At 32.5% G+C, this 19,000-nt stretch overlaps 3 protein-coding genes across 3 annotated transcripts; 2 read left to right on the top strand and 1 right to left on the bottom strand.

Annotated features, from left to right (window-relative positions):
* Positions 1-9,647: 9,647 nt before the first annotated feature.
* LOC105960318 (auxin-responsive protein SAUR20) lies at positions 9,648-10,251 on the bottom strand. Its single transcript, XM_012984482.2, has one exon. It carries the CDS (start codon positions 10,056-10,058, stop codon positions 9,792-9,794), a length of 267 nt encoding a protein of 88 aa, XP_012839936.2. The 5' UTR covers positions 10,059-10,251; the 3' UTR covers positions 9,648-9,791.
* A 1,632-nt stretch (positions 10,252-11,883) lies between these two features.
* LOC148770063 (auxin-induced protein 15A-like) lies at positions 11,884-12,430 on the top strand. The gene has a single exon (XM_088819804.1). It carries the CDS (start codon positions 11,984-11,986, stop codon positions 12,248-12,250), a length of 267 nt encoding a protein of 88 aa, XP_088675930.1. The 5' UTR covers positions 11,884-11,983; the 3' UTR covers positions 12,251-12,430.
* A 4,626-nt stretch (positions 12,431-17,056) lies between these two features.
* Positions 17,057-18,131, top strand: LOC105960317 (uncharacterized). The gene is made up of 2 exons (XM_088818967.1): positions 17,057-17,075; positions 17,215-18,131. Exons 1-2 carry the CDS (start codon positions 17,057-17,059, stop codon positions 18,129-18,131), a joined length of 936 nt encoding a protein of 311 aa, XP_088675093.1.
* Positions 18,132-19,000: the final 869 nt, after the last annotated feature.

The raw sequence follows: 19,000 nt of genomic DNA, 5'->3' as shown, positions 1-19,000 counted from the left end.
GCTAAAACCATGACTATTAAGCACTTACATAGTTTGCGGAAAAGTACGAAAACCACTCTGTATTTTATTGAGACAAACTTCCTGCTTAATTAGACTCTATATTTTGTTGAGACGAAAACCACTCTGTATTTTGTTCGAAACCACTGTATTTTGTTACGTTAATGCACAATTATACCCATGACTTAAAAGTAACTTTGAAAACCGACATTGTGTGAAAACCACTCTATATTATGAAAACCGACATTATGTGAAAACCACTCTGTATTTTGTATATAGAGAGAGAGAGACAAATACAGAGTGGTTACAATCAACATATGTACTCAAAACACACGCACTCTCTCTCTCTTTCTCTCACACACTTTTTCACTCACTATAAAGTGAGAGAGAGAGAAAGAAAGAGAGGGAATCAACACTGCTACAAAATTCCTTTTTCACTCGACACTACACACCAGGAACACAACATCTCTTTGTTTACATATATATATGAACACACCTTTTCACCCACCAAATAATATAAATTAATTGTTTAAGATAACTATGATCCATATTAAACTACCTTAATCTCATCACTCGTCATTAATTAATAATTATAATAATTTCGCAGAGATTGATTAATTCAACTATTTATACACTTCTTTTAACACAATCATCAAACAAAGATTCACACACTGTTTTTTAAACCCAAAAAATATTCCTATATTTGCAGATTAATTCCTGCGAGAGAAAGAGGGGGGAGAGATATATTAAAATTATGATGATTAGAATTCTGCAATCAATAAGCGGGAATTGTGGAATTATTTAAGAAACTGTTATTTAAGATATATATGAAAAAGATATGGGCAAATGGCAAAAAGGCCCATCACATGGGACTTAAATGCATTTTAGTCCACAAAAAAAACAGTCTCTCAATTAAGCCCATCCCCATGTCTTTAGTCTAAAATACCCTCAATAATATAATTCTTAACAATTCCACCTATTATGCTCTAACTTCCTTAATATTACACATTGACCCCGGATTTAAACAAATATATCACATTAACCCCCAAAACTTTTTTTTTTCAGAAAATAATTTTTTTTCTGAACTGTTTTTTTTCCGGCCAGATTCCGGCGTTGACCGCCGGAGACCGCCGGTCTCCGGCGTTGACTTTTTTTTATTTTTTATTTTTTTGAAATTTTTTTTTCCTGCTTTTTTTTTTCCGGCCGGTCAACCACCGTTGACCGCCGGTCTCCGGCGTTGACTTTTTTTTTTTTTTTTTTTTTTGATCAATTGTTTTTTCTTAGAAAAAAAATATTTTAATTAATATTACTGTATTGACTACTAAATTACTGTCTCAGACAGTAATATTACTGTTTGAGACAGTAATATTATGAATATTATTTTTCCGAACAGTAATATTATTAATATTATTGTCTAAGACAGTTAAATTACTGTTGGAGACAGTAATTTAACATCCAAGATATTAATTTAAATAAATTTTTTTTAAGGAAAAAAATAAAAAAAAAAAAAAAAAGTCAATTAACAGTTAAGTTACTGTCTCCGACAGTTAAATAACTGCTGGAGACAGTAATTTAGCAACGAATACAGTAATATTAATTAAAAATATTTTTTTTAAGAATAAAAAAGTCAATTAACAGTTAAATTACTGTCTCCGACAGTTAAATAACTGCTGGAGACAGTAATTTAGCAACGAATACAGTAATATTAATTAAAAATATTTTTTTAAGAATAAAAAAGTCAATTAACAGTTAAATTACTGTCTCCGACAGTTAAATAACTGCTGGAGACAGTAATTTAGCAACGAATACAGTAATATTAATTAAAATATTTTTGAAGAAAAAAAAAAAAAAACAGTCAATTAACAGTTAAATTACTGTCTCCGACAGTTAAATAGCTGCCGGAGACAGTAATTTAGCAGCCAAGACAGTAAAATTAATTAAAATATTTTTTTTAAGAAAAAAAAAAAAAAAAAAAGTCAACGCCGGAGACCCGGCGGTCAACGGCCGTTGACCGACCGGAAAAAAATTCAGGAAAACAAAATTCAAAAAAAAAAAAAAAAAAAAAAAAAAGTCAACGCCGGAATCTGGCCGGAAAAAAAATATTTCAGAAAAAAAATTATTTTCTGAAAAAAAAAAGTTTTGGGGGTTAATGTGATATATTTGTTAAAATCCGGGGTCAATGTGTAATATTAAAGAAGTTAGAGCATAATGGGTGGAATTGATACGAATTAGGGTTAAAATTGGGGTCAAAATTGAAATTTGGGTTAAAATTGGTTAATTGATGAAATTGGGCTAAATTGGGGTGTAAATCATGAAATTGGAGTTAAATTGGGTTTCAAATGAATTGGGGGTAATTTTGGTATATATAAAGGGATTTTCCTTATTTGCAAATAAGTTTGAATGGGGTGGATTTATTTGAAAGACAAAAAAGTTGGATGTCCCTATTTTAATTAAGTGCCCTTGTCATGGGCCTATTTGCCATTACCCCAAAAGATATTATATATCTTTTAATATCAAACTTAAATATACATTATTTATTAGTTAGGGGTATAATGGTGATAATTAATTAATTTTAATTAATAAAAACTGTTTTGGATTTATCTTAAAAGTGTAAAATAAAATTGGACTTACTGTAATGACACTTGTGTAATGGAGGGTTTTTTTCAAATTACCCCTTTTATATTTACATAAAAATATCATTTTTTATTTCCATTTTTTATTTATTAAATTATTAAAAAATAATAATATAAAAAAAAAGATTCTAATAAAAAATATTTTTTTTTTAATTTTTTTTTCGGGCCTTTTTCCGTTTTTTTTTCATAAATAAACTAATTTTTTTTAAATCAACTAAATTGTTTTTTAAACATTTTAATTAATTTTGAATATCTTTTTATTTGCAATTTATTTTTGTTTTCTTTCCATAATCAACTGCAAAAATTTCTTTATCAATCACAATTTTAATTTCTTTTTGGTTTTGCTTCACGACCAACTAAAAATTATGGTAAACAACTAAAAAATTATGGTATTCAAGGTTTACCAGTTTGAAATCAACTATTATTGAAATCACTATAAAATTATCGAAATTAACTACAAACATGTCGAAATAGACTACAAAATTATCTAAACCAACTAAAACAAATAACAGAATTTGAAACAATCTAAAACAAATAGTAGAATTCGAAAACAACAAAAAAAAGTGACGAAAACAACTATTTTCCTTTGCGAGATATCCAACACAATTTCAACAGCAAAAAAAAAAAAAAAAAGCAAAGCGATGGCAACATTGGGGCAGAGATGACAGTGGTGCGGATAAGCCTTGCTGATGGCGTAATCGAAAATCTGATGATGAAATCGAAAACCTTGGTACCTCTAACCGCCAAAACTTTGGTAGATCTAGGGCGGGGGCAATGGAGCGGGGAGGCGGCGACTCTCCATGAAGATACTGTCCAAAGTTTCTGCATCCTCATCGCGGTCGATTGATTCCATCATCAAACAACTCCAGCGGTGGTGGTTGGGGCACCAAGGTCGCGGCAAGTAGAGGCGGGATTGCGGCGGGAAGGGGCATGGCAATGGTGGTGGCTGAGGCACAAAGTGGGGCGGACGAAAGAAATGGAAGACAGCTGGTGGAAAGAAAAAAGAGATAAGAAATAGGGTTTCACGTAATTAGATATTTTAAATATAAAAGATATGAGGGCAAATTAGGTTTATTGAGTATTAGTCTATTAAATATGTATTTAATTAAATAACTAAGGGGGTTAAGGGGGTAGGATCCATTCTTATTATACTCAATGAGTGAGGGGGGTTTTCACTAACTATCCCATTGTAATTAGGGTAGGGTTTTTTTTTTACCAAATTGTCCTACCAACTCGTCGCCCTACCGATCCCTACCGATTATTTACCAAAATATTTGTACCGAATTATTATCGTACCATACGGAAATGTTAAAAAAAAAATTATTTTAATGATTAATTTATTATATAAAATGTGGATATAGTATGCTAACTAACTACTATTAGTTAAATTAATTATACTCTTTAGGTATGTCAAAAATATTTTGAATTGCTTCATTAAATTAATAATAATATACTTGATGTTAAAAACTTAAAAGTTTTTATGATGATATAATTGATGTCAAAAATTTTATTTAAGAAATATTTTATATTAGATAGTTAAGAATATATATTTAGAATACTTATATCTTAAATACTAGTTTTGTACATTTTAAACATGTATATATCTTGAATCGCTTTGAAAAAATGATATCCATTTTAAACTTAAATATTAGATAACATAAATTGATAATTACTATTATCATACCTCACTAATCCGACTGGATTCGTGGTGGGTTAATTTGAAGAGTTAGGTAGGCCTGAATTCGGACCGGGGCCCACGGATAAACATACAAAAAAGGAGAGAACCGGACTTAGGCCGGAGTTAGCACTCCGACGGCCAAGTCAGTAACTTCTTGAAGAAGATATTATGTTTTTATATGTAATTGAGGTAGAAGATTTTTCTTATGTTTGATACCTGTATTTACTGCCCCTATTTATACTACTAGAAAGGGGACGGACGTCCAATATTCTCCAATTTAATTTACCTGTCCAATCGCGGTAATTAGGCATCCGGACTCCAAATTACTTTCAATGCAGTTTAATATGACATTTCATTGGCGCCTGCAGCTGCAAAAAGTAGAAGACCAGAACGACATTCCTCTGAGTCTGTCAGTAGATCAGACATGCATTAAATACCTGCACATGCAGCTAGCACCAAATCCGGGCTGTTCTGGCAAGAAGCTTTGCGAGAGAGCGAGAGAGCTTCTCGTTCTCGCGGGTCGCTTGGTCCCTCTCGCCTAACAAGACATTAGCTTAATGGGCCCTCCTCTCTTGGTGGGCTTACTGGTGCCCTTTTGATCCTAGTTGGGCCTTTGGGCTTCACTGGATCTGCCAATCGGTAATGGGCTGGATCACTTACCATCGTGAACTTTTGGTATACCGAAGCTTTTGGTAAAGCAATGATAATAGATTCCATAATACCAAAATTTCGGTAATGATAGTGATTCGAGGGGTTTAGTAAGGTTGTCCTCCCAAACCCACCCCTAATTGTAATGATCTACTTATATTTTGTTTTTGTAAAATTTTCAATAAAAAAAAAATTGTTGGCAACAAACTATTACACATAGAAACATGAGAAAATTAACTGGAATTAGAAGCTGGATGTAGAGTTGTTAGGCGGTGAGGGTTGGTGGGGATGTGTCGTGGGAAGAAGATTATATTGAATTTATATTTTTTTGTATTTTGTTTCTTTAAATTGAATGGACTAATTAATGCATTTCGCCCAAGTTAACAGACGAAAATGCACTTCAAGTGAATGGAGAAAAAAAAAAAATACCAGTGAAAAAAATGCCGAGAAGTGTCAATTGGGGCAAAGTGCAGCTAGTATAAAATTTTGAAAGGAGAGAGTCTCATTTTTTAATATGTAAGGGGAAAGTGAGAAAATTAGAAATTTCTAGGAGTCAGAGGTGCATTTTGTCCTGTAAAATATTTATGATGTAGTGTATTTCATAAATTTTTACTAAGGGTATTAATGTTAGTTTTATAATAGGGTTTTTATGCATAAGTCTCCAACCAAATATGTTTATTATTCTAGGTTTAGGGGCTATATCTCTTTCACCAATAAGCTCGTTCCTTTAATATTTATTATAACTAAAGGAAACATTCATGTGTATCCCAATATTACCCTCAACCATTTATACCCAATTCTTAATTGTAACACAATTTATCAATTTTATCCACCAAAATCCAATTTTGACCACAAAAATTCAATTTTGACTTTTTTTGGAGCATAATTTAATATGCTACAATTTCATCCTTAACTTAATTTAATCTCAATTTGACCACAAATTTCACAAATTATTCAATTTTGACCCAAAACGTTTTTTTTCAAAAAACAAATTTTGCCGCCGTATTCTGGCGTTGACTTTTCTAATTTTTTTTTCGGATTTTTTCGCCGGTCTCCGGCGTTGATTTTTTTTTTTTTTTTCTTCCGGATTTTTTCGCCGGTTTCCGGCGGTGACTTTTTTTAGTGGTTTTTTAAGGTTTTTTTTTTTTTTTGGTTTGTTTTTGTTTTTCTACGTGCGCTGCTAAACGTTGATCGTAATTGTGTTGTCACTGATATTAAGTTAACGTAATTATACTGTCAATGATAGTTAATTAACTTAATTGTACTGCCGTTGACAATACATTTATGTAATTGTGCTGCCGTTGACAGTAAATTAATGTAATATTATTATTTTTTATTGTTTTTTTTTTATTTTGTTTGATTTGTTGACAAGTCAAAGTAATTATATTACTGTCGTTGAGAGTAAAATAACTGTAAACACAATAATATTACTGTTAACAACATCAATATTATTATTTTTTTGGGGTTTTTGTTTTGTTTGAGTTATTCACGGAGTAACGTAATAATAGTACTGTCTATTATTATAATATTACTGTAAACACAATAATATTACTGTGGTTGACGGTAATATTACTCTTGTTATAGTAATATTGCTGTCAACCACATCAATATTATTATTTTGTTTGGATATTTTGTTTCTTTGAGTTATTCACGGAGTAACGTAATAATATTACTGTCTATTATTGTAATATTACTGTTGTTAACGGTAATATTACTGTTGTTATAATAATATTACTGTCACTCACAGTAATATTAATTCTTTTGGTTTTTTTTATTATGTTTACATTTGTTGAACGGTCAACATAGTAATATTACTCTATTACACAATAATAATGAGTTTTGTTGTGTTAATATCACTGTGCTAGAGATTAATATAGCAATATTATTGTGTTAAACTGTAGTTTAGTTAATTTTACTGTGTTTAACAGTAAGATAGTTAATATTACTGTCAATCACAGCAATATTGTTGTTTAAACGAAAAAAAGAAGTTACGGAAATAAAGAAAGGGAGAAAGAAAAAAAAAATCGAAAAAGTCAACGCCGAAAACTGGCGAAAAAATCCGGAGAAAAAAAAATTGAAAAGTCAACGCCGGAATCCGGCGGGAAAAAAAAATTTGAATTTTTTTTTTTTTTTGAAAAAAAAAAGTTTTGGGTCAAAATTGAATAATTTGTGAAATTTGGGGTCAAATTGAGGTTAAATAAAGTTAAGGATGAAATTGGAGCATATTAAAGTATGAGGTGTTATTTTAGTCCTTTACAAAAATCTGGACTATGTGTAGAATTATTGGTAAAGAAGTCTTTATGAATAAGTACCCATTCATGGGCTTATTTGTAAAGACCCCTTTATAATACGTCAAGTAATTTTAAATTTTAAATTAGGGGTAATCACAAAAAAACCCATGACAAGGGCACTTAATTAAAAGAGGGACATCCAATTTTTTTGTCTTTCAAATAAATCCAACCCATTCAAACTTATTTGCAAATAAGGAAAATTCCTTTATATATACCAAAATTACCCTCAATTCATTGAAACCCAATTCAACTCCAATTTCATGATTTACACCCCAATTTAGCTCAATTTCACCAATTAACCAATTTTAACCCTAATTTCAATTTTGACCCCAATTTTAACCCTAATTCTTATCAATTCCACCCATTATGCTCTAACTTCTTAAATATTACACATTGACCCCGGATTTTAACAAATATATCACATTAACCCCCAAAACTTTTTTTTTTCAGAAAATAAATTTTTTTTCTAGAAATATTTTTTTTCCGGCCAGATTCCGGCGTTGACCGCCGGAGACCGCCGGTCTCCGGCGTTGACTTTTTTTTTTTTTTTTTTTTTTTTAATTTTTGTTTTCCTGAAATTCTTTTCCGGGCGGTCAACGGCCGTTGACCGCCGGGTCTCCGGCGTTGACTTTTTTTTTTTTTTTTTTTTTAATAATTTTGTTTTTTCTTAAAAAAAATATTTTAATTAATTTTACTGTCTTTGCTGCTAAATTACTGTCTCCGGCAGCTATTTAACTGTCGGAGACAGTAATTTAACTGTTAATTGACTGTTTTTTTTTTTCTTCAAAAATATTTTAATTAATATTACTGTATTCGTTGCTAAATTACTGTCTCCAGCAGTTATTTAACTGTCGGAGACAGTAATTTATCTGTTAATTGACTTTTTTATTCTTAAAAAAAATATTTTTAATTAATATTACTGTATTCGTTGCTAAATTACTGTCTCCAGCAGTTATTTAACTGTCGGAGACAGTAATTTAACTGTTAATTGACTTTTTTATTCTTAAAAAAAAATTTTAATTAATATTATTGTATTCGTTGCTAAATTACTGTCTCCAGCAGTTATTTAACTGTCGGAGACAGTAATTTAACTGTTAATTGACTTTTTTTTTTTTTTTTTCCTTACAAAAAAATTTATTTTAATTAATATTACTGTCTTGGATGTTAAATTACTGTCTCCAACAGTAATTTAACTGTCTTAGAAAATAATATTAATAATATTACTGTTCGGAAAAATAATATTCATAATATTACTGTCCCAAACAGTAATATTACTGTCAGAGACAGTAATTTAGTAGTCAAGACAGTAATATTAATTAAAATATTTTTTTTCTAAGAAAAAACAATTCAAAAAAAAAAAAAAAAAAAAAAGTCAACGCCGGAGACCGGTGGTCAACGGTGGTTGACCGGCCGGAAAAAAATTCAGGAAAAAAAATTTTCAAAAAAAAAAAAAAAAAAAAAAAAGTCAACGTCGGAGACCGGCGGTCTCCGGCAGTCAACGCCGGAATCTGGCCGGAAAAATAATATTTCAGAAAAAAAATTATTTTCTGAAAAAAAAAAGTTTTGGGGGTTTATGTGATATATTTGTTTAAATTCGGGGTCAATGTGTAATATTAAGGAAGTTAGAGCATAATGGGTGGAATTGTTAAGAATTATATTATTGAGGGTATTTTAGACTAAAGGCATAGGGATGGGCTTAATTGAGTGACTGTTTTTTTTATGGACTAAAATGCATTTAAGTCCCATGTGATGGGCCTTTTTGCCATTTGCCCTTTAAATTATTTAATAAGGGTGAGCGTTACGTTTGATAATTGATCAAGCGGCGGGCCTGTAAGTGCTAAGTTTGATAGTTGATCAAAAGGAAATTAATTAACCTCCAAAATAAGGCGTATGCTACTTGAATTGCAGCGAGCACATGTTTGCATAAAAAATATATATATATATAAAGAAAATATAAAAAAGAAAGTAAAATAAAAAATAAAAAAATTGCAGCGAGCACACCATGTTTGCATAAAAAAAATATATAAAAAAAATATAAAAAAAAAAGTAAATAAAAAAATAAAAAAATATAAAAAATAAATAAAAAAAAACCCTTAAGAATAGTTTGCTATGTGCTCACCGGTACGTATTTTGCTATGGAATTATGCCTTTGTATATATATCTCTGGCTATAAATTATTATCTGAGATTATTTGCCTGGATAAAATTACAAGCATAGGCACTAGTTACAAACTCTTCAGCCGATTCATTTTTTGGGGTTCATGAAATTCCAATGATCGAGTTGCCTTATTTACAAGTACAAAATGATCTACGTTTTGAACATACTTTTCTGCGTGTGACCAACATCAAACAAAAAAGTTATGGGTATAAAATTTTTGAAAAAAGAAATTCAAAAACGAGCTTATGATAAAAGTTGTAATTACTATCAATTTGTCCGGGAATACATTTTGTATCCGACAAAGTATCTTTTGTGTATACAAATAGGAAAATATGTAAAGAAACTAGCTAACAAAAATTATATTGCTCTAGAACCTAGTCTTATATATCAAGCTCTGCTCAAGCGAGAGGTGAGATCAATAAATAAGTCCTCACTACAAGAAATAGTGAGGCCGCCCATTGGATGATGAAATCCGAATTCTTCTTCAGTTTGGCATAGCAATTCTTGAAACAAAGGATCATTCAAATACGTTAATGGTATAACAAATCGCTTCTTTTCACTCTCCCCGACATAAACAGCCAAATGCCCCTTTGGAACTTCAATTGTCCTCTTTTCAGCCGATAAAGACCGTCTAAGAATTTTGTGAATAGCCATCGATTTTTGTTGGAAGTGATGAAAATCTTGGTGAGGCTGAAGATGAAAGCAAAGAAATATACGAGAGTTTAGTGAAGCAGATGAAAATCTTGAAAATCTTGAAAATCGAGTTTTGAAAGCTGGTTGTGAGTTTAGAAATGTGTCGTGTAAACATATATATACATGAACATGTAAATGCCATATTCCTCATAGCTGGATAGAGTGGTTACGAAGTGGACAAATGGTATATGATTTATGACAAACAAAATCACATGAAGAATCACATGCTTTTGTCTCTAAAATCTTCAAAACATTTCAGCAAGAAAATTTCATAAGACCCACCGAATTAAATGCAGTATAAGTTAGATGATGTGATATATGTGTAGGGACTGTAATTTGTAAGGCTTACATGCATTAGTTACAAGAGAAAACTTATAGGGTGGTTTAATTAGGGCCATGTTGCCATAGTTGGTCGGATACAATATTTTCGATCTCATAAGTTCATGTTATTGGCCTAATTAATTCATTATGAATTTGTTTTTTTTAAGACAAATCCATGTGATTTCATATGCTTATGTTTTTTTCAATTTCATAGAGGATACATCATTTGTTTATAGCCTATATATACAAAGAGTAAAAAGCAGTTTGCCCCCTAAACTAATGTCCGTTTTGCACTTTGCCCCCCAAACAAAAAAAATTTGCACGTTCTTACCTGAACTCCGTTTTTTGTTGCACGGTGCCTCAAAATTGGAATTTTCAGGTCATTTTGATCGGAATCTTGCACATGTGCTTTTCACGTGAGTTTTAAGGGGGCAAAAGAGTCTATTCCTTACATTCTTCATAGTAAATTAAAAAAAAAAAAAAAAAGTGAAAAACAAGGTGGGGAAATCTGCCACTGGAGAGAACCTGCTCCTCAGAAAAATTTTCAAACTGTAAACTATAAAATGTGTGAAAGCAAAAAGAAATTGATGGGTGGCAAATTTTGTGCAAAGAAGAATTAGAGAAGAAGAAAATGTGTGTGGGGGATTTGAGTGTAGGTTTCAGCTTGTGGGGGAGATATCATTATTTCCTCTTCCAACAAATCCAAGATCCGAAGCCAAGATAGAATCATCTAATACATTTTGATTGAATTGAATTTGGGATTTTTTTGGAATGAAAATTTTGGATTCTTTTGACCATCTACACTGCTCCTCTGCAGACCCAACGATGGAAACTCACACTGCTCTGCCTGCAAATTCGACGCTACATCCGGCGGCTTTTCCATCTATATGTGGAAACCCTCAACTTCATCCTCCACCAGAAACGCTGCCAATTTTCCCACTCACATGAAGAGAGATATAACTCTGCAAATTTGCTAAGAATGTTACCTCGGAACAGAGACCCAACTTAGAGATCTGGAGAAGTACAGCGGAAGCATCGATGCGACGCCACCCAACTCCGACGGTGTCCTGAAGAGAGAGAATCGGCGAACGGGAGACGGAATCGATTACGAGGGGAGAGGGGGTCTCGTTGGCGCCGCCGTGGTTGATACAGATGAAGACGAAGCTGGTTCCGAAATGGCAGATCAGCAGCCCCTTATTTTCTTTCATTCTTTTTTTTTTTTTTTTTTTTTGTTTTTTTTTTATTTACTATGAAGAATGTAAGGAATAGACTCTTTTGCCCCCTTAAAACTCACGTGAAAAGCACATGTGCAAGATTCCGATCAAAATGACCTGAAAATTCCAATTTTGAGGCACCGTGCAACAAAAAACGGAGTTCAGGTAAGAACGTGCAAATTTTTTTTGTTTGGGGGGCAAAGTGCAAAACGGACATTAGTTTAGGGGGCAAACTGCTTTTTACTCTATATACAAACACCATTTCTTGATTACAACCATCATCAACAACTCCTCCTTACTCAGCTCTCACTTATTTCAAATACTTCCCCAAGATTCACACTTCATACAAAAATGGCCATCCGCCAAATACTGAAACGATCTTTATCCAACGAAAGAAGATCAAATGAAGTTCCAAAAGGGCATTTAGCTGTTTACGTCGGAGAAAATGAAAAGAAGAGATTTGTTATTCCATTGTCATATTTAAACCATCCTTCGTTTCAAGATTTGCTATGCCAAGCCGAAGAAGAATTTCGATACCATCATCCAATGGGCGGCCTCACTATTCCTTGCAGTGAGGATTTATTCCTTGATCTTACATCTCGCTTGAGCAGAAAATGATATATATACAGTTATACATAAGCTAGGTCTTAGGGCAATAGAATGTTTGTTAGCTAGTTCGTGGATGATTTTGTTCATTTTTTTGTTTTTGTACAAAAAGAAGATACTTTGTCAGCAGGTAGAAGATGTACTCATGGACAGATAGATTAACGGTATTACTTATGAATGATCTTTTGTTTACTCCGAGCCATTTTGACATGTGCATTTTATGTCCACTTTCCCTCTTGTACTTTGACTTGGCATCACTTTACCCCTTTCTACTCTCAATTGTATCGATTTGACCCCTGCACTTGAAAACTTGTTTTAATGTGGCCCTCGATGTTAGTTGTCAGACATTTGACCTTAACACCGTTCGGTTTAAGCTCTGAAGTTGTGAATTGAAAGTTGGGTTGTAACTATAGAAATGTGTCGTGTGAATGTGTATATATAGATGAACATGTAAATACCATAGTCCTTGCGAAGAAGCCAAATGGTATGTGGTTTATGACAAACTCGGAGAAACAAAAGCACATGAACAATCACATGATTTTGTCTCCAAAATCTTCACAAGATATGCGGGGCCGCGGCCTTCACTTGTTGAATTTCTTGTGAATACAAAATCAAATTGAGTTTAATTGAGATAGCCTCACTAACTTACATAATGTAGATAAGCCCAAGCATTTTTATGTTTTTGAGTACTAGGCATGTGCACGTGCGTTGCACGTGTCGTGACAATATCAATAGTTGAAATAAAATAAAAACACCAACATCAACACTGAAAATCAAATAAAAATACACAGGGTAGTAATAGTAGTCTTTGTAGCTAACTATTTTACAATGCAAACTTTCTCATATCAAGGTAGTTTGCAGAAACATCTGGAAAATTCGAAGTTGGTGATATAGTTAACTTTTTTTCCTTAAAGTTTGTGGTGTTTGCAAACTCCATACAAATATATTCTTGCTTGGTGATTTTTTTTTTTTTTTTGTACTTTATATTTTTAAATTATTATTTCGTTATATTATAAATGAATCACAAAGGAAAAAATAATGATTTGTTTTTGTTAGTTTTTCGTATCAAAATTGAAATTATATATAAGCTAAAAAATAATAATTTTGTTTATACAATGATATTTTTTTAATGTAATTTAAAAGGTTATAATTTATGCTCAAAAAACATCTACATTATTAACAATTTTCATTACATATTTTATGAGATTTATTCTGTCTTTTTAAATCTCAATGATCGATTATTTTTCTAGTTATATTCTAACCTCACATTTTATGTTGTTTTAAAATTGTTTGTATGAAATAAGCTTATGTTTGTCCTAAATTGAATTCTCATCATTTTTGTTAAAAATACTGAAACTCCTAAATATTAAATATCATGATATATTCAAATTTTGGTTAAAATCTCATACGAAACAGTTGTAGGATGCATTTTGTCATTAGATATTTAATTTGAGGGTGTATTTTGCCAATTCCAAAATCGAAGGGTGCAAAACGCCAATTCTTACCATTTTTGGGGTGCAAAATGCAATTCACCCAAAGAAAGAGGCTTAATTCTATTTCTTTATTTAAGCTTTAAAACCGCCGTCACCACCACTTTTCCATATTTTGCTCTTTAGCCACCAAACTATCCATACACAGAACCATCATCAAAGAATGCGACCGACACACTCCCCTCGCAGGTAGAGTCCATCGCGCACAAGCCTTACATCTCCTTTGGCGAATAGCGCCGCCAACCTTTGAGAATGACAATTTTCAAAACTGGAGAATTATTCGAGATGCTTGTACAAGTTCTCCTTCACTGGTTTGTTTAAAATTAAAATATTATTAAAATAATAAAATATTTGTAGTAGAAAATAAGAAATATTTGTAGTAGAATCTAAATTTCTAGGAAATTCGATATTATGAAACACCGTAAAATATGAATAAAATATTTCTTAAACCTGAAAATTCCGACATGCCACTCTCGATGCACGTCAAGTAAATAAGCTGTCTCTTAGGAGAAGTTGCCTGTTTATTTCAATGCTAAACTTTTCTTTGTGATGGACGCCATTTTATTTTAATATGCAACAAAAAATTGAACAACAAATGAATTGCAAATTTAATTACTAACTGTTGAAAAAGGTACTTATAGAAATAAAATATGAATATTAGTTCACCGAAATGTGAAAGTGGGGAATTTCACTTCTTTCCACTCCACATATGATATGTTTTATAGTAGCACACCAGTATTTAAAGAGTATATTTTACCATTCATTCTCCCAACTCTTCAAATTCTTTTGCTCATTCCCAAGTATAAGTAGAATCGGTTACTCACTACATTCATCATGTACCCATTCATTGTGGATGCACTACGTGTAGATGTATCAATTTATTAATTTTATGTTACTAAATAAATTTACTAACTTAATTACCTAGGGGCATTTTTGGACATTCAAAAAATGGAAGAAACTCCAAGCATATTCATCCTTTTATAGATAATATAGTATAGAAAATTCATTTCTTGTAAGTTTCATTTGATATAAACTCAAATAATTAGTTTATACCATTTTCGAGTTTTTTACCCATTCAAACCGTAATTAAGGTTTGTTATTATTTTTATCTATTCATTTTATTAAACAAATAATTTAAGTTTTTTATTTTATTAAATTTCTTTTTTTACAGTGGTGGCCTGGGTCGTCGTAGCTCCGTTTAGCTGACTCGAGATTAGTAACATATGACATCCCTTTTTTTTTTTTTTTTTTTCGGCGGCGGGTCGTCGGACCTCCGGTTAGCTGACTTAATAGTAGTTAACTTCAACATTAGTTAACATTTGATATCACATTTTTTTTTCTTTTAATTCTTTTTTTTGGTGGTGGGTCGTCTGAGCTTCGATTTAGCTGACTCTACATTAGTTGACATCGTTTTTTTTTTCCGGCGGCTTGTCTTGGAAGCTCCGATTATTTGACTCATCATTAGTTAACTTCAACATTAGTTAACATACTATTTTTTATTTAATTTTTTTTTCCGAGCGGCGGATCGTCAGAACTCGGATTAGTTTACTTGCATTAGCTGACTTCAACATTAGCTGACGTCCAACTCTTTTTTTTTTATTATTTTTTTTCCGGCAACGGGACGTCGTAACTCTGATTAGTTGAGTTGACACTAGCTGACTATGCATTAGGTGAGTTCGCACTAGCTGACATCCGACCATTTATTTTTTATTTTTTATTTTAACTCTTTTTGTCGGCGGCGGGTACTTAGGGCTCTGATTAGCTGACTAAGCATTAGCAGACACCCGATTGTTTTAGTGTTGAAATCAGCTAATCGTAGCTCCGACGAATGTCAACGAATGTTTAAGTTAACTAATGTTGAGTGTGCTAATTAACTAGAGATGCGACGACACGCTGCCGAAAAAAAATGTCAATAGTCAACTAATGTTGAAGTTTACTAATGTTGAGTCAGCTAACCGAAGCTCCAATGAGCCAGACCACCGCTGTAAAAAAAATTAATTAAAAGAAAGAAAATCAGGTCGGGTCAGACCAGATCGAACCGGGTCGGACCGGCCCAATTTGGAAGGGAGTTATGAGACGTGGTATGGAAAAAAATATCGGGCGTTTATCAAACGTGGTAGAATTAAAGAACTCATTCGTCATTATAAGATCTTAGAATTGTATGGCTTTAGTTTTGTGAAATCAAATGCAATTAGGTATATTTTTGTTTTTCGTATTGCTATGAACATGAAGAGGAGCTACGTCAACAGGTTTGTTTTGTTGTTCGTTACTATCGTTTTTCTTTGTTGGTCGATCCATAGCATAATTGAGGTTTTTTATTTGTTAATTTCGTTATGCAGTTTGCCCCGCTCAATTAAATTGGTATTTAAGTTCGATGGTTTCGTAGCAGTAAAAAAGTGTCGGGTGCTTCGAGATATAAGTGTTTAGTAAATTTTGTTTGCTTGAAGTGGAGTACTTTATATCCTGGTAATTTTACATTAACATACAATTTTTTAAATCACGGGTAATGTATGTTGGCGGATGACGACGATGTTGGCCGGCGTGATGATGGAGTATGTTGAGAAATTTTTGATTGATGAAATTTGTGTTAATGTGAAGTTGAAAGATGGTGTAATGTTAAATTAAAACAACAGATTTCCTTGAATATCCAACTGGAACCCAAATGTCGATGCTTGATGCAAATCCAAAGATGGGTAGTCTTGCATCAGAAGGATCACGTAATCCAATGGTGATGTTGAGTTCAAATTGGAGTAACTTAATTACAGATGTGGGGCAAATATTTAAAGAGGGGGTAGAGAATTTTAGGAAATGTTTAGTCAAATTTGCTTATCACAATGGATTTCAATTTGATTATGTGAAGAACGAAAGTAATAGGGTGACTGTTGTTTGCAAACTCAAAGAATCTAAGAACTTCCCTATAGAACCCATGCATCTGCCAACAAAATTAATGGTTTTTTCTACGTAAGGACATTTAATCAATTGCATACTTGTGGTGTTGCACTTCGTCGGTCGAAAAAAATTAGGATGAGTACACAAATTGTTGGTGAATTGACGGTTGGTGATTTACGAATCATGCCACAAATGACACCTACAGATGTTGTAAACCAAGTGAAAGACAAGTTCGGATCGATGTTACTTACAAAAAATAATTTAAATTTTTTTAGATGTCAATGTTTATTTAAGTTTTTAGGATGCAGAAGACGAAAGGAAAAATTGAAAACATGTATAATGCAAAATGCAAATCAATAATTTTGGCGGCACCAAAATCCAAATTACAATAGCAATATTTTAATTTATCATAATCTAGTATTTTTTATGGCTGTTAATGATGTTGTCGTTTGCTAATGGTTAGTATGCAGAACATGAAACGAAAAAATGAAAAATGCAAACCATTAATTTTGTTGAGAGCAAAATGCAAATTATAATAGCAAAATTATGATTAGTTCTTAAAATTTTTGCATTTTTTTTGGATAAGTTTTTTTGCAGGACTTTTCCCTATCGCATTTGCTATTGTTCATGAGGAGAATGACGATAACTGGTTTTGGTTCTTAACATTGCTAAAGGAGCCAATTAACCAGGATCGTATCTTTACGTTTATTTCTGATTGGCAACATGACATTCTAGAAGGGGTTAAGAACATGTTTCCATATTGTTTTCACTCATTTTGCCTCAGACATTTGATAGGTAATTTGAACAACAAATTTAAAGGGGTTCCAACAAGTTATAGGGAGGCAATTGTTGGCCAATTTGTATCATGCGTATTTGAATTCTCAAAGACGTCTTTTGATAAGAAGATCGAGAAGCTCAAGGTCACTGGTTCTAGCAAAGTTGTGAAATTCTTGAATGACTTGCCTTATAATAAATGGGCGAATGCGTATTTTGATGGGCATAGATACGGTGAAATCATGTATTCGAACGGCGTGGAATCTTGGAATTCGCAAATTCTTCTGTTGCGCGACCTACCAGTTATGACTATGATAGACGCAATTAGAAGCAAATTAATGAAGCAGATGACTAAGAGAAGAGATAAAGCAGCTAATTGGTCATCTATGTGCTACCCTAAGAAGGAGAAAATTTCGCAAGATATTGAAGTTGAAGGCAGGTCGTGGAAGCCTGAGAAGGCCGCTGACAATATTTTTGAAGTTCCCAGTAATCCGTCTATTGTTGTTGACTTGGCGCAAAAATCTTGCACATGTCGAGAATGGCAGATTCTTGGATTTTCTTGTGTTCATGCGGTGTGTGTATTAGGGAACGAGAGGACAGAACCATATGACTATATGATCCCTATTTACCGTATGTTAGATACACTACAAACGAAGAGGAAATTTGTGTTGGCCCACCTGAATTTAAATCTCGACGTGGAAGACCAAAAAAGAAGAGGATACCATCTATTGGAGTGCTAAATACCTAACACGCAAGTGCACGTATCGCAAACAAGTAGTAAAAGTGGACTCGTGAGAGTCGGATGTCGATCCCACACGGAATACTCAAATTATCTAATCCTAAGTACCAAATTCTAACAATTATGATTTTTATCCAGCCTACGCAAGGTTGTCAAATTTAATCAACTAAATAAATTAAACTAATTAGGAAAGCAAATAAACAAGAGAGAATATCAATATAAAAACGGACCTAGGATTTTATCTTCCCCCTATGCAAGAATTGCTCACCCAAAACCCCTCAATTATGAAATATATGATTCATGATTATTAACCCGAGACACTAATTTACTCATAACCCGCTGTCGCGTGTATTATGAGTCTATTATTCATAAACGGTTCACTATATGTCTATGCAAACAAATTATGAATAAAGCATTAACTAACAAGTCTCGTAATTGGCTACCTAAGGTGATATCTGTATGTCTACGACACCACATGCAATTGACACACTCATCCGGTGAAAACTACTCGAAGGTTCTTATACTTACCGTCTAATTATCAAAATAGCTCTGTCGAGTCAATCCCAATAATCACAGATAAAGCACATAAATTGATCAAGTTCATGCACTAACAATCATATCAAGTAGAAGAAATAATCATAAAATCATAATTGCATAATCTCAAGAAAACGGGTTCACCATCCCCACATAGGGTTCCGACAAAATCCTAGATTAAAAACTTAGCTACGCGTAATTCTTATGATAAACAAAATAAAAACATAAAAAGAAAAGATTAAGAAAAGATAGATAAAAGAAGAATTGTGATGAAGAGTTGTCAATTCTCCGTCTTCAATTCTTCGTTCTCTCGCTCCTCTTGCTCCAAGGTTGTGT

This window comes from Erythranthe guttata, chromosome 6, assembly GCF_056151865.1.
Source record: "Erythranthe guttata isolate IM_541 chromosome 6, IM_541, whole genome shotgun sequence".
Lineage (NCBI taxonomy): Eukaryota > Viridiplantae > Streptophyta > Magnoliopsida > Lamiales > Phrymaceae > Erythranthe > Erythranthe guttata.
Note: the sequence above shows the minus strand (reverse complement) of the source record. Positions and strands in the feature narration are given on the sequence as shown.

Excerpts from the sequence above, each read along its gene's own strand:
- LOC105960318 (XM_012984482.2), bottom strand. The coding sequence starts at position 10,058 with ATGGCTATTCACAAAATTCTTAGACGGTCTTTATCGGCTGAAAAGAGG.
- LOC148770063 (XM_088819804.1), top strand. The coding sequence starts at position 11,984 with ATGGCCATCCGCCAAATACTGAAACGATCTTTATCCAACGAAAGAAGA.